At 38.7% G+C, this 17065-nt stretch overlaps 1 protein-coding gene across 4 annotated transcripts in view; it reads right to left on the reverse strand.

The window, feature by feature from the left end:
- Positions 1-17065, reverse strand: part of Slc25a13 (solute carrier family 25 member 13) — a 182790-nt gene that overhangs the window by 65765 nt on the left and 99960 nt on the right. For all 4 annotated transcript variants that reach the window (XM_015488236.2, XM_015488234.2, XM_015488235.1 and 1 more), the window contains 6 exons: positions 7613-7759; positions 5247-5385; positions 4407-4500; positions 4115-4199; positions 649-733; positions 6-164 (listed from right to left, as the gene is read on the reverse strand). In XM_015488236.2, coding sequence (XP_015343722.1) covers positions 6-164; positions 649-733; positions 4115-4199; positions 4407-4500; positions 5247-5385; positions 7613-7759 — 709 coding nt within the window. The remainder of the gene's footprint in view (positions 1-5; positions 165-648; positions 734-4114; positions 4200-4406; positions 4501-5246; positions 5386-7612; positions 7760-17065) is intronic.

Consider the following 17065-nt stretch of genomic DNA (forward strand, 5'->3'; position numbering starts at 1 on the left):
CTAACCTCTGTACAGGCCAAAGAAGCCTTCGTAGCGTAGTACTTTCTTAAAACAGTCAAAGCTGTTTTTATACATGAGCTCTCCCACAAAAGAGCCAGTTGATCGTTGGTTCTGCATTCGAGTTTTTACAAGATCAATAGGATACACGGCAGTGGCTCCAACAGCTAAAATTAAAGAACGACATCATTTTAGAGGGAAGTAGGGTCAGGTAGAGAAAAGAACAGACTAGGTGGACAAAATCAAACAAAAGGCTGAAAAAAATAAACAAATTCTGCATGTCCAGATTTTAAAACTATGCCCTTCCATACCCTTAATAAAGTGCTATGGATTGTCACTCAAGTATCTCCTGATAAAAGATTGGCACAGTTTAAATTAAAAGCATATCACCACAGCCTAACTACATTACTAGCCTGTTTTCAGAAAGGTTGTGTGAAGACAAGTAAAGACAAAAGTATCACTTATAAGACATTGCTCACATGAAGGTAAGGTAAAGAGTTCCCTTTGCCCTGGTTCTACCTCATACAGATAGATAACTGGCTGGGGGAACAACTAGGCAGGATTTGACCTGTAATAGCTCAAGGTGGTAAATCAGAGAAAAGATAAAAAGGAATAATAAAAGCAAAAATTTTGTACTCATCCATGACTAACCTCCAGCAATAGAACCCAGACCAAACCTGTAGGCCGACTCTGCAACTTGGAGGAGGACTGGCCGGGCTGAATCACCTGAAGCTTTCTGCTTTGCATGCACAAGGCCCGGGGTACAGGCAGCAGGCAGACAGGGGAAAAGGACAGGAAAAAAAACGAGCACATATTAAAGAATTACTCACTGGGTTCTCAATCCATGATATAACTAAAATGTCAAAGAGGAAAGCAGAGTTAGATTCCATGAGTTTTGATTAATAAAAAGGGTTTTTTTTGCTATTAATGTTTTAAATTCAATTTGAACAAAAAGCAATTATTACCAAGATAAAGTTGTGAACCTATTTTCAAATGTTCAAGTCTCATTAGTGATCAAAGAAATGCATACTTAAAAATACCAATGAGACCTCATTCTTCCTTAATCAAATCGATCTGTTTTTTATTTGTAATTTTTGTTTTAAATGGCAATACCCAGACAGACAAGAGTTGGTAAAAACAGACCTTCTCAAACTTACCATTAAACTAGGTATAAACTGAGGGAAACTGTGATAATATACATCCAAATATTTAAAATTTCCCTAACCCATGACCCTATAGTTCTGTTTAGAAAAAGTTAGGTTAGAAAATAATCAAGTAAATACAGGATCAAGCTACAAGAATGTTAAAAAGTACTTCTCTTTAAAGAGCAAAAACTCTGGAAATATCCTAAGTCACTAGTAATAGAAGACTGTTTAAAATATAACACTATAACTTTTAAAAAAGTACACCATTATGCGCTGGGGCTGTAGCTCAGTGGCAAAGCACTTGCTTGGCATGTGTGAGGCACTGGGTTGGATCCTTAGCACCACATTTAAAAAAATAAATAAACGAATAAAATAAAGACATGCTGTCCATCTACAACTGCAAAAAAAAAAAAAAAAAAATTTAAAGTATGTCATTAAAAATTATATTGTCAAGGAATATCTGATATTGGCAAAAATGTTCATAATGCATCATAAAAGAAAACAAGCTGAAAAGAGCATGGTGGGTAGACGGGTATGTTTCATGATAATATTTTTTAAATAATTTTTTAAGATTTTGCAATATAAAGTCATTTTTTTTACATGTATCTAACATTTTGGTATCCCTACTACCTACTACCCAGAGATATTAAAAATATTTATTGTGGCTATAACTAGGGGACCATATTACAGATAATTGTTACTTCTTCCTCTTTTTGTCATTTTTCCTAAATTCATACTTCAGGTCAGCCAGTTGTTCAGTTGCTGTTCTTTTGAGCTATTTTCTATAGTGTTTCTGAGGCCAAAACGTTTCAGAGTATTGCACTTCTCTGCCTGCATACATAATAGTAAATTTATGCCACACTGAGTTGTCAAATGAGGGTGACATATAGTCAGTGCTTAATAAATACCTGTTGAACGAATAAATACATTCACTAAGACTTGTTTTTCAAAGCCATGATAATTAAAATTAGTGAAGAATGAAAATAATCAGCAACCCCAGCAAGCAACCCACTGAATTTTAGTTGCTGTCAATGCAACACAATTCTAATACAATTAGATTATTTGGAATCTCCTTCAAAGTCACTTAACTGAAAATAGCTTTACATAGAAATATGCATCTGTAAGAATGGAAAGCATTTCTTGCAAATTCCATGGTTGATTCCAACTCTATCCCTGAAAAGATGGAGATCAACAGTACCTTCATTTTGATAGACATATCCAAAAGAGAAACACTAGTTTATTTACATAGATAAAAATATGCAACACTTAGAAATGTCCTGGCGTGAAAATACTCTGAAAATAATGAGGGGGAGTAACCTACCATTATCACTAATTATTCATCTAAAAGACAAATGAAATCCCAGACTTTCATTAAACTTTCCAGAAACTAAAAATGTAGTGTATTCTAAAATGATATAAGAAAGCTCCTCCTTTGCTCCTCCGTGTAGGACAAATGTTCCAAGGGCTGCATGGTGCTGGACTGGCACATCTGCCCACAGGTGGATGACCTCCCTGGCTTGAATTTGTAAGGCCCAGTGGGATTCATACAGTAAAAAGCACACTGTATGCCAGGCAAGGCTACTGTGAATTGCTAGAAACCTCTAAGCAGCAGCCAATCATTTCCTGCTGTAAATCTCATCAAACTAGCCTAACCCTTTCATGACCGGTATCAACAAGCACCCCCTTATAAATTCAAAAATCTGCAAAGGGCATAAAGGGAAAATGGTGGGCTACCGCTACCAGCTGGAGAGCAGAGATATCTTTAAAAAAAAAAAAAAGTCTCTGCTTTTCTTAATCCCTACATTTCTACATAGCTGGTGGCATAGAGATGAAGAGATAATCATCTCATGAGCAGTGTTTAAAATCAAAGGGAGGGAGCGCAACGTTGCTTCCACCTCTGCACGTGATTATACAGTTCTTTCTCCTGCACTGAGGGAAAGCGGCTTCCTCTTTTAACCACAGCCAGCTGGTTTTCCAGAGGTGCCTCACTAGGATTTACTGAGCACACACCCACTACTTTGACTTACATGCTGCACACAAAACTCGCCACTGCCTTTGGGTGGGAAGGAGCTAAAAGGAGGGGGTCCTGGCTCCAGGCCTGACAGTCCTAAAAATGTAGCCCGCATCAACCCATTGTGGTCAAACTGGCGTCTTAGTACAGACCCAGAGCTCCAAGCCAAAAACGGTTAAGTCTCACAGGATTCAGAGATGGCTTTGCCTTAAAGGAGGTATTTTTCTAAAACCGACGCTCTGTCTGTGAGTGGATTTATTTTACAAACGCCAAGCAAGCACAACACCCGCTATGAAGCTTTTCTTCTCTAAGCCCTGATCTATAGAGAGTCGAGTAAGAGTTAAATGAGGAGGTCCTGTCTTAAGTTTCTGACTCCCACAACTTTGAGAGATTGGTTTCTGTTAACCATAAAATAAAATTTAGCATTCCTAAAATTGTTTCCACATAACTTATGAATCCTTTCACAGAGAAAATAGGTCTAAAAGCCTTCAAACTACAACTCCAGACTAAACAAAATTATCTCATTTTGATATTCAGAAAAACGGAAGGCATGGCAGTTAAACAATGCGCTGACGGGGTCCCTCTGTGCAGAGCAAAGATGGCTTTCATTTAGCAACACACAGCTGCGATAGGGACTGTGACACCAACCCACTGCATGTTCCTCTCATCCCTCAATGTGAGATTTAGGGAAGAAGAAGAAAAGATCTATGTGTTTACAAAGTGTGCAGCTACCAGTGGAGTGAGGAAATCATCCCATCTTTGAAAAAAATAAACAGAGTCCAAAGTGTGTTCATTGTCAGAAGGTTTCTAAGTAACTTCTCTTTTCCACCTTCTGAAATTGTCTGCATTGCAGGGGTAAAATAAAAAAATGTTAAGTCAGGTACCAAGGCCAAAAAGGCAAAAGTGAGTGAAAAGGAGCTAGGGGAAACACCAGCATGCACATCTGTCCCTCTTCACTCACCTGCCTCTGGGCTTCAGCCAACTTGAAGGGCAGAGTTCCCTCTTCCAGGGGAGCAATCCGCTCGATGTCGGCTAAGGTCATACGTCTAGAAGGAACAGCACAAGCAAAAATAAAAATATCGATTTATTACATTTTCATTATGGAATTCTACAGTGTTCTTTCTATCATTTTCAATATTTCAGTGTTGCCTTTCATTTGGCTTCTTTCTCTCCCAAATGCTGCCCTCCCCCTACTCCTACCTCCTAACATTCTTTTATTAAGCTAATTAAAAAAAAAAAAAAAGCCAACTTACCCCCTTGGCTCATATAAATCTGCTAACTGAAACAAGATGTCAACCTCCATGGGTGTAACCTGACCAAATTTCTGAGCTGCCAGAACAAACTCCTCTGTATGGAAAAAAATAAAAGGGAAAAGATTCAAGAAGGAATAGCACTACATTCAGCATTAACTCAAGGCACTGGAATGGGTGGACATCACAGAACTTTATTACAGTCACAGAATTCAAGTCAATCCAAATAGGGCAAGAATTTTTGTAGTTCTTTCCTGTACTTGGAAAGAGTATGCAGAATACTTTCTCCAACATTTACTTTAAAAACATGGTGCCATCTGAAAGCTTTGAATAAATGACATAGGATATTATTCAAATTACAAGTCAAGGAAAATGAGAAAGCAAATATTAACTTCATTTACATCGGTCTGGTCCCAAGAAGTTATATTAACGAAGCTGTGGAATTCTTATGGGAAGCCTCTGTTTTAGAAAAATCCCATTAAAATGCTGATAAGATCTTCTTCAAGTTTATAGATCAACTTACAGTGTCACCAATACAAGTTTGTGGAATTCCTCATTTACTTCTGAAGAACAGCCCTTTAGAGGCAACCAAAATAGCTCAAATTCTAACAAAATTTGAAAATATTTAAGAAATTGTACACGTTTTTCTCAAAGGCTGTCTTTATTTGGTAAAGATTATTTTGTTTGCTTTTGTTTGATCAAAAGAGGACACACGTGTGCCATATGGTTAATATGTGAGAATGGAGCGAGAAATCTGAAATCTGTAACTGCGTTGCCTTCTTCACTCTAATAACAAGTCCCCAAGATGCTTCCAGGCAAAAATTCAGATACATTCTCACTCACCCTTAGTCACCTCTACATCTTTCCTGTTGCCCGCCAGAGTGCTGTAGATCTTTCTAATGAGTTCCATGTTGTTAAGAAGCGAATTAAATCCATTAAAATAGGAGAAACTAACTTGATGAGATGTGGTACCTCCAGCAGCCTCAGTAAGTTGAAAACAAGAGAGAAGAAAAACAAAAGATTTATAGGTAAGGAAGATTCAGAAGTACATAGTGTGGAATTAACCAAGATTGAGTGTATAAGAACAAATGATCACATGCATTTTTCTTTCACATTAAAAAAAAGCCACAAATGATTTTTAGAAGTAACTGCAACTAATCATGACCAGAACCTGGTACATTCCACATACAACTCTTAGAAAACTAAATAAATACATGTGTAAGATCATAACAATGGAACCAGCAATAATTTACAGAGTTCAAATTTCAATTGGAAATGTTTTATAAGTTGGTTTATTTCATCTAATGAGCAAATCTTAAAGGCCTGTACATGCAAAATTATATTATACAAATGCGCACATTTATGTGCTTATGCATGCAAAACTGTATTGTATCAACATAAACATACTACGGAAAGTGATCAATCTAACATTAATATCAAGATTTATCACATTACTTACAACCAGTAATAAATCATCATTTAAGTACAGACTTCAAATTGGTGGGATTTCTAACAAACAAGCATATCATGATAAAATTACGGGATGTCATGTGCTTGAATGGGGGTTAATACTCATTAGAATTCTGATAATCAGAGTTCTTAAGAAAGCATATTTCTTCACACGGGACAAAGGAAATAGAAAGCATGTCCATTATGAATGGAACTTCAGTGTGGGGTTTCAAATTCTATCTTTTCCTAACAAGGCAAAATGTTTTTATTAAGAAAGCACTTCTTTATAAGGTAACAACCACATAAATCTCCACTTAGTAATCATTTAAAATAGCTGACATGAACATTTAGTATGGAAAAGGAGGTGGTGGTGGTGGTGGGGATGGGGAATGGGGTGGGGTAGATTAACACAGTGCCAGAGTGGAAAAGCCTTGTCTGAAGGCCCTGTCTCCAGAATGAAACATTGGGAAGAGGGAAATTGAATGGTTCCTGAACACCTGCCCTGAGTAAATTGTGAAAACAATGAAAGTCTTTTGCCCAAGTTGGCAAAAGGAAAGCTACCATTGGAAGTGGACCCCAAATCTGAGTTATCATAAGAACCATCTAGAATTTGTACCAGTTAGATTCTAAGACCTCATTACCTAGAGATGGTAAAATACAGGCCTAAAACAAACCTACAATCTTTATTTTCAGTAACTATCCCTTTTGATTCTGATGCTCCATGAACCACCACCGTGATGCTTAGGAACCCACTACTGAACGGTGCCTGTGATGTCAGGACAACAGCTGGATACCCTCTGGGATGATACAGATGGCAGGGTTCTGCCTGCCACATGTGCCATCATAGCCTCACACATGAACACTGGATGAACAAGCAAATCTAAGGTCTAGAGTTTCTGCTCTGCCCACTATTCCAACAAACAATAAATGCATGCACCATTTTTTCCCCTTAGATAAGAAAAAAGATCAGCGTTTGACATAACTTAAAATAAAAAGTGAAATTAACACAAGATCACAAGCTGATTTTTCCTTTTTTCTTTAACCGGTTAATATAGTCAGGTTTCCATATACATGAGTTCCATATCCATGGATTTGACCACTCCCAAACGGAAAAGATTTGGGGAAATTTACATTTGTACTGCACATGCAAACATTTTTCTCATGTTATTCCCCAAACAATACAGTGTAAGTACCATTTACGTAACATTCACATTGAATTGAGTATTATAAGTAATCTGGAGATGATTTAAAGTATCAAAATCATATGCATTGGTTATAAGCAAAGACTATGCCATTTTATAGAAGCAACTGGAGCATTTGCAAATTTTGGTATTCATGAGAGGGTCCTGGAAGGAATCCCCAATGGATACAGAGACACAACTGTGCATTTCTCTAGGATATTCCATATAATCCAGCAAACAAATTAACCTACCCACTAAAACTAGCCAACTAGTTTCTAAGTTTGGTAATTTATACAATCACATTAGGAAAATGTTGGGGTTTTTTTTTTAACATTTTTTTTATTTGTAGATGGACACAACATCTTTATTTTATTTATTCATTTGTATGTGGTGCTAAGGATCAAACCCAGTGCCTCATGCGTGCTAGGCAAGTGCTCTACCACTGAGCCACAACCCCAGCCCCAATGTTGGAGTTTTAAGAAGAAAAAGAACATAATTTATAAGTGTTCTTCATAATCTCATATTTACTAAGCTTAAACCAGGTTGAAAAATATGTCATTAGGGCAAGTTACAACTTACAGCTACTAGACATTCTTCTACAAAAGGTGTCAAGACATGGGGCCGGATAGTGACCATGATGTCACGGAAGTCAATGGCTGTGACTCTTCCAGTTTTGGCATTATCCCGTTGCACAAAGGCTTGCTTTGCATGCTCCAACTGTATTTCCTATAAATAGAGAAGGTGCAATTCTTAAGTTTTGCTTCTTATTTACTACAAATGACTGCTCATTTTCAAATCTGGCTGAAGAAATAAAGATTATATCTTGATTTAACAGGCCCCCACTGGCTTGTTTAACAGTGCCCCCAAGCCACTACCTTCTTTAAGAGAGAGAACTTTGCTCAGATCAGTGAATATGTCCTCAGAATATAAACTCCACCTTAAATCTCCTATACAAAGAAACCAAATCACTTCCATCCTCTGCTAGAAGTCTGAGACACAAGAAAATGAAAACTGGAATGAAGTTTGGTAGGTTCCAAGATCTGGCCAGATCCAGCTTAGGTGATGCACAGGAAAGGAAAAACCCATATTAGGACATTAACCTCTCTCATAAGAAGAAAAATGTGTAACTGCATCTGGCACTCAAACGTGGACTCTAGCAGCAAACTGAAAAGAGTAGGTCTCTTCTGGAATATGCTATTTCTCTAATACAGGACTACTGACATTTTGGGCAAGTAAGGACTGCAAGGCTGTCCTGCACCTTCCCTGCCATCTTTCTACTAGATCCTCCCAAGGTTATGACAATTAAAAGAGACTCCAGACAGTGCCATATGTCCTGGTTGAGGACTACCGGATAGTGACCAGAATGACAAGCTAGATGGTATGCAGGTCAGGTATATCTGTGGCAGTATCTCAGGACATATATTTAATTCATATGATCTAAAGTCAGGAGGTCTAATCACAGCTTTCTATTGCTATTCCCAGGGAATAAGTGTATACACAAAATAAAACTTAGCTTCCCACCCACACTCAGTGTGCACCACACGACAGACGCATCCCTCCTGCAGAGAGCATTTTGCCATTTTCCTCAGGACACTCTGCCTACTTCCCAGATGGGCCCTTAGAAAGAAAGCTAATCTCTACAAAATTAAAAAGCACCACTGAAGTGGCTCTCAAGGACTTCCAAGTATTTACATGAAATAAGGTTTTATTAAGTGATATTACAGAATTGTTTTTAACTTGGGTGAGATAATGACTTGTGCAAAAATTAATTGCCTCCTGAATTAGTGCAAACTAAAAGAGAGATGGCATGTGTCTGATACTGCTTGAAAATATCAACTTCCTTTCTTTGCCCCAGATAGCTGGGGAGACGAAAGAAGATTGACAAAATACTGATAAAGACTGAAGCTGGACGATGAGTACTGGGAGGGTCCTCAGAACCTTTCACTCTACTCTTCTGAAGTTGGTGTATATTTAAAAGAATTTAAAGAGAATCAGAGTTCCTATTCTATTTAAAACCTTTTTTCAGTTATGGCATCTGCCAGTTCTGAGCCAGCCTGTCCCTGCTGAAACTCTTTTCTAGGACTTGAATACGTCCCTTCCTTAAATGGGAGGTATTAGTCCTTTATCCTCAGGTCTTTTCACTCTGCTTTCCTGGGCAGTGTGCTGGCTACCATGTCCTCAGGGCTTCTTATAAGCCAAGGTGTGATTTCCACATCCAAATCTCCCATTCCCATCTGCTGGACCAAACTTTCTAATTGCTTGTAGAATATACCCCATGAGTATCTCCTGAAGGCCATAAAATTACTAACCATCACTAAATCCACTACTACATGCCCCCTGCCCAGCAGTCAAACCTAGTCCCTCTTCTATGTTCAAAGCCTAATTATTGGCATGTTGGTTTTCTGGTCATCTCACCTAGAAAGCTATCATTTTCAATTCTTCAAGCTTCTTTTAAGAATAAATCAGTTACCAAATAATGTCCCATGGACATTTTTTTTAAATATTTATTTTTTAGTTGTAGTTGGACACAATACCTTTATTTTACTTATTTGTTTTTATGTGGTGCTAAGGATTGAACCCAGGGCCTCGCACACGTTAGGCGAGTTCTCTATCATTAGGCAAGTGTTCTATCGCTGAGCCACAACCCCAGCACCCCCATGGACATTTAAAAGTTCATTCAAATTCATCTTTTCCTTATGGTGCTAATGGTTCAAGGCCTCCTCAGATCTTGCCTAAATTACTACCATGGCCCAAAATGTCAGTCTGGGGTTTCTCTCTGACCTCTGTGGTCCACCTGGCATGGCATCCAAAGCTGCCTTTTGTAATCACAGATCTGACCCCCACCTCCCTCCATAGAAAGCTGATGGTCTTTGATCACAGAGACCCTCTCCACATCAGGGCACTCAAGACCTATAGGAGATACTCTCAGTTGCTTCTCCTGCTACCCCATGCCCAGCTTTGCCAGACCCTCCACATATCTGGTAAATATTAGTAGAGACCTCCTAAATGAAAATCGGCCACCTGAGTTCCTGTGACACCCCTCACCCCCTCCTGAGCTTCAATTATAAGACCTGTCTTACCACATCTTATACTAGAATCTGTATAAGATGTGGTAAGACAGGTCTTATAATTGAAGCTCAATTCTGTCCTTCCTTTGGCCTGGAAAAAGATTCTGTGTCCTCTTTATGTTTATCCTACTTATGCTTCTGGGCAGGATAAGTTAGGCATAGAGTCACATGGTAGGCATTATCATCAGTGATAGAAGTCTATAAAACCAACCAGATGAACAAATCACCATCTATTGAACAAAACAGGGTTCTCTGTATGAGTGACTCTGATTTAAGAGGAAGGAAGGAACCAACTGTTAAACACCCTGTAGTGATAAAATGACCACAGTATGTATTCAATTGAAAGTAAATGAACACAGTCTCCTTCGAATTGTGAAACCCACTGCTAAAGCTATCATAAGCCGAGATTACTTTCAACAATAGGAGGAGGTATGTTCAGTTATTTATCATTTGCCCTAGTTTATAACTCTGTCTAAGGGATCCTCAGAACATCATACCAAAAACAGCACGGCATTCCTTGGTTACCCTGTCACCCCAGGAAGCAGGAAGCCTGAACACTAAGACCAGACTGCTGGAACGCCAGATGGAAAAAGGAATGCCAAAGCAGGGAGCAGTCACATGAAAGGGCAGAGCCCATGACTGTGAAGGGTACAATGTCACTACCCGTTTCTGTGCCTTCACTTCCTTGACTGAACATTTACTAGCAGGGATTCTATGATCATGTGATAAAAAAGCTCTTTCACCCGGATGATGAACGACCTGAGAATCCATTTCCAACAGCTTTTAAAAGCTGGTGACATTAGAATTGCATGCAGAACAAGAAACTAGATCCATGTCATTCTCTCAACAGTTAGTTGGCTCAGTAGATTACTAAAGACATGAGTCTTGCTATCTTCTGTGGCTTGCTGTCTACAAAGTGGCTGCTGCTTCCTCTGGGTGAAGAAATAAAACTATTTTCTCTACCAATGCAACCTCCACAATGACCAGGTGTGTATCAGAAACCATTCTAAAGCACTTTATAAAAATTAACTCATTTCATGCTCACAGCAGCCCTGTGTGGCAGGTAGGTCATTCCTCCATTCGCTGAGGAAACTCAGGTCTCAGGGACAGACCGGAACAGCAAGGCTGACTCAGCCCCAGGCACTTCACTCCACTGACAGCACTCCCACTACTCTACCACACTGCCTGGAGGGCCTGGAGAATGAGACTGTCAGAAATTTGATGAAAAATGCATTTGATACTTGAGAATCTGAAAAGCTTTGGAAAGAGAAAAAATTAAACTTACTTTTAAGTTACCCTAGATTTTGCTGTTGCCTGCTTTCATTGGAAAACAATAATATTCCTGAAGGTTTCCTATTAAGGAAAGGCCTGTGCATCCAGAGTGCCAGGATAGTTTTACCAACAGTCACAAAGAACATGGAGAGGGAACCAAATCTAAAAGTCCTTCTCTGGTTCTTCTTCTTCTTTTTTTTCTTTTTCTCAGCCCAAAGAGACTGAGGAGAGAAAAACCAAGAGAGAGGCCTGTGGGAGCTAACACATCAGTTCCTCTACAAACATTTAAATCAAGAATGAGTCATCTTTGAAATAAATGACCAGACTTCTTCTCCAGTGACTTAAAATTAGAGTTCTCTGGGCACCTCCATAGCTATTTATGGAAAACTTAACACTCAGGCAGGGTCATCAAGAGACCAAAGGCTTCTAGATGTTTACCCAGAAGGTACACAGACCAAGAGCTTTTAGTTGTACAAAACACAACATATGTAAATAATATTCATTTTCTAAGCAAAGGGGACCATAATGGACAAACAACTCTTATGTACAGGGGAGGGAAGAACTATAGAGAAGAAATTATCAGATTCAAATATTTAAAGGTTAAAAAATTATCAGGTTAAAAAAAGAGATATTAGATTGTTTCTTTGTATTTCTTTAAAAAGAAGTCAATGTGAAGAACATATTGGGTCAGATTTTGAAACAAACACCGAAGTCCTTAACCTATAAAACTATTGTGCAGTGAAATGGGCTACCTTGCAAAGTAGCAGGTTCCGTGTCACTGGGATCTATGGGCTAAGGGATACAAGTCATGGATTTCAATTTATCTTTTTGTAGGGAAGAGTGGGGGGTTCCAGGGATTAAACTCAGGGGCACTCGACCACTGAACCACATCCTAGCCCTATTTTGTATTTTATTTAGAGGCAGGGTCTCACTGATTTATTTAGCACCTTGCTTTTGCTGAGGTGGGCTTTCAACTCGTGATCCTTCTGCCTCGGCCTCTCCAAACTGCTGGGATTACAGACTCGACCACCACGTTAGGCAAGGATCTTACTTTATCTTGATAGGACCATGGAAGTACTTTATCCTAACAGTGCTGTGACATTTGGAACAGGAATGCCACAGCAGTTATAACTCTCCTACTGGAAAGCACACAGTGGTCATGTTTGCACCTCAGGCCCCAGGTCTGCCTTCGATGGCACACCAATGCCTGTTATGTGATCTACAGGTCATTTGTGACAGCCATTTAATAAGTGGAAGCTCAGAGGGCTGGGGATGTACTTCAGTGATAGAGGACTTGCCCATCATGCGCAAGGCCCTGGGTTGGATCCCAAGTACCACACACACACATTGATTTTAGTTGAAGTTAAAGGCTTAAAAACCTTTATAATCCTCTTCATTATGGAAGAGTAGCTCTGTAAGTCATTCTGAACTAGCCACAGGAACAGAAAGAAGAACACAAGCTAGGGTAGGGCATAATAATAATAGCTGAATGCATTAACACTTATTGCAGGCCAGATGCTATGCCAAAAATGTCAAAGATAGCACTTTACTTAAGCCTTGCAATACCTCTGTGAAGTAACAATCATTATCTTCACTTTATAGGGAGATAACTGATGTTCAGGAAAGATAAGTAAGTGACCCAAAGTCACACAGCTTAGAAATAGCTGAGTTGAGATCCATACCAAAAAAAAAAAATGTCTGATTTTAAAACTAAGATTCTTAACTGCTGACTTAGGCTGCCTTGGGCAAAATCTTAACTGAGGAGATCATAGGTAGGTTTAGATATATAACAGGAAAAGAGAGTTAAAGAAAAGTTTTAATGACAACTTGAATGCTATGAAAACAGCCAGACATATCTCGAAGAATTCTCATCTTGGATGATGGGGGAGGTAGAAGAATCTACTACTACTACTACTACTACTACACACACACACACACACACACACACAAATATTTAAGGGGAAAGAGATGAGGTGGTTGACCACAATTAGAAACCTGCACTGAAATATGTTTAAGTTATAAACAAAAGTTAAGCTACCTACAAAAGACAGCTTGATGTACAGGTAGAAGTAAATCTGGAAAATTCAGATGATGGGATCGTAGCGCGGAAGTGAAAGGCTGGACTTGACCAAGTGCTGACTGCATGCTACACTCCCTGGATTGTGGTTTTCCTACTTGAGCCACCTTAAGGTGGGTCCTCCAACGCTTTCATGCTATAGATGAAAAAATGAGGTGAAGAAAGAGAGGGTCACTCGAGGCTACGGACAAAACTGGATATGTAGCCAGGCAATCTGGCTCTGAAGTCACAATCTTAACCTACATCCAGACTACGTTTTCATATTAGAGGGAGGCCCAGCAAACACCAGAAGAAAACAAGAAGTTGTAGAGAGAGATAAGATCATCTTACAGTACATACAAAGGGCAGGCACCAAAAATCCAACAGGTACATGAGCGAGGGAGTTCAGAAAGTGATGTCAAGGGCCTGAGAGTACACAGAAAACCCAGAGCCCCAGGAAGATAGCAACCTCTGTAGGAGCTCTCAATGGTGGCAAGCAAGGGGTACCTGCTAAATGTGGCATGTACAGGCCTTCCCGCAGGAAGAGAAAAACACCTCCCATCACTAAGGCCAGAGGTCCCAGAGCTCTACAGCTCCCTCTCAGGCAGTTCTGCTCAAGCATGCAAAAGGAGGCCCAATTTTTCTGTAATATTTGCTAGTGAACTGTTTTCTCTTCCCTCTATTCTAGTGCATGGTGATTAATGGAATAGGCTTTTATTGTAGCGGTTTTGAACTACTTCAACATACCCATTCAGATTCCTGTAGGGGGAAAAAAAAGTTAAACTCTTCAAAATTGCTAGTGGTACAGAAATAAACAGATATAGGGGTTATACTGCTTTCAGTCTAACTTTCATGCTTCTAATATTTCCAGGCCTGCTATTTCCTTAATAATCTCCAATTTTCAAGTGGGTATATTTCTAATGCAAAATAATTCTTTCCCCCTCTATTCAGACATGCAAGTTTGTGCTTTATCCTCAGAATATTTTATCAGAAAGAAAGAAAGAAAAAAAAGTGAGAGAGAACCTCAAAACAAGCAGCAGTTCCAGAGGATTTATATTATAAAACCAAGAACATTTTCTTTTAAAATTCTGGAATATTTACACTTTTTTTGTTCTGGAATTTTAAAAAATCTAAAATTTTAATAAAATCAGGGAGTTAAGGAAGCATTCAGACTTCCTTTTGGGGTGGAATAATTGTTGTAGAATAATTCTGGGCAAAATGCAGGTAAATTGCTTATCAGAACAAAGAACAAAAAAGTATAATGATGTGTGAAAATATTGTATCACATTTAGTACTATTTAAACAAATTCTATATCAAGTTTTATTACCTGTGTATTATTTAATATTTAAGTATCTACTTTGTTTTCATAATTCTGCACTAATTTGGAGAACAGTTTAATTAAGATGGAATCTGGCAATGAAATACATAGAAGTTGAGTAGTTTCCGTTCTTAGCATTTTCTCCATGTTTAGTCATGCAGATTTTCATAGTTCAACTTAAAATTTCACCCATAATTCATTTGGAGGGGCCTTTAATTAATATTCATCAGAAGCAACATCACCCATGGCTCTGCATACACAGCAACACCCTGGCAGAAACCAAGTACAGAGCTTTTCCACCTCAATTTTCTTGCTCTTCTGATTTAACGTTAAACTTCACAGTGGGTAATGGCTGGGGAGATGTTGTGTAGAGTGCTCATTTTTAGCACGATGTTACTGTAAAAGCCTGCACAACAGGCTGCTCAACAAAACAACAAGGTGACAAAACACCACGGACACAACAACACAATGAATCCTGATTTCCTTTGCCCAGAGTACAGAAAGTGTGCAGCGTAAACAGGACATATTCTGCATCTAATTGTACAGGTGTCCAGTGAACACAGCTCTGGTCATCCTTGGCCAAACTAGCAATGGTTTCCATTTGGACACAAAACAGAATTTAATCTGCTGGAAGAACTGGGGATAAATAACATTAGCTGCCTTTTTTCATCATTTCCTTTTAGAACACCAAGTTATATATGTATGCATTTCTGCAGTATTGGGGATTGAACCCAGGGGTGCTCCACTACTGAGCTACATCTCCAACCTCCTCCTCTCACTTCCTTCTTTTTTTAAACTGAGACAGTGTCTTGCTAAGTTGCTGAGGCTGGTGTCAGATTTGCAATCCTTGTTTTGGTCTCCTGATACTGTATCTCCTCAGCCATAGCACTAGCTGTGATATGGTATTTATTAAACAGGAATGACTTATATTACATACCTGTCTTAAAATCAATATAAAAGGTACTCACAAGTTGAAAATGCAAATAGAGTGTGATTTCTGGCTATTAAGGTTTTTTTTTATTAAAGACCTTTGGTTTAGATATATTCACAAATACAGATAAGGAGTTGGAGTACAAAAGGGAAATACAAATGGTTCTGGTTACTCAATATGAAAAAAAGACTTGCTAATTGTCCAATAACTATAATAATAAACAATAACTAATTGTCCAATAACTGTAATAACAATAACTAATAATAAACAGTGTAATAAACGGTGTAATAATAAACAGTGGCGGCTTCAGCAAGTCAACAATTGATTCTTTTGATAACACCTGAAATCCCCTATTAATACCAAAGCTTAAGAATTTTGATGCTGCCACGTTGAAGGTATGCTGTCTTTTATTTGGTGGTGGCAGAAAGCAATTTCTTTTTTAACATATGTAACCTGTTGTGTTGAAATTTTTGCCTTATACCAGGATGCCATCACAAATAAGGTAGCAAACTCTATAAAGCCCAAAACAGAGCTGACTAGCAGTAGTTAAGTCTCTGACTTCTAGAGTAATAGGTGGCAACCACCAGCAACTGGAAGCAACAGATTCCCAGTGGTCTGCTCTCTAGGGCTCAGAACCTGAATAACTAAATGGTCCATTTCACATTGACTTGGACTATCTGGGCTGACTTGGTCAATCTGATTTAACAAAAAGAACCAAAAATGTTCAGCTGCATGAGTAAGCTTTGACATCCAACTGGGTTACAAAAGGGGGCTTGTGTGATCTGGGGACAAGGATCCTTACCAATAAGAATGATTAGTCTAGAAAACCAGACACATCTCTGATCCCTATGTTCTGCTCTCATTTCTTTCAACTAAAGTTCATCACTCTGGTTCTCATCATGTTCTTCCAACAAAATGAAGACTTGAATACAATTATGGTACCTGTGTGATGTGGACCCTCTGCTGGGTCAGTTGACTTCATTCTTATGTTCTATGTGATGCAAAGATGTTAAAGAAGATTTTTAGACCTATCTTTCCTCAAATCAATTATCCTATCTCTTGGTTAATGGAATGTCAGCCTCAGAATCTATTTGCCAATCCAGAGACTGCTGATTTCTTGATCTTGCCTCTACCTATAATGATGGGTGGAAAGCCCCTGGATATGGAAAATTTTCCTGGCTCCAAAAATATGGGGAATAATCTTTCCAAAAAACCCGAAATTACATTAGAAGCATTCGTAGAAAACATCATCGTAATTCTCAGGAACAGAGGAAAGCCCAAATGCCAACATGCATGTGTGAGACTATTATGTGTGAAGCACTGCTCCGCAACCCTACGGTAAAACCACCTCTTCTCCCTGTGCTCCCCTTCTTAATAAAGCCTCAC

Source organism: Marmota marmota, unplaced genomic scaffold (assembly GCF_001458135.2).
Source record: "Marmota marmota marmota unplaced genomic scaffold, marMar, whole genome shotgun sequence".
NCBI classification, from domain to species: Eukaryota; Metazoa; Chordata; class Mammalia; order Rodentia; family Sciuridae; genus Marmota; species Marmota marmota.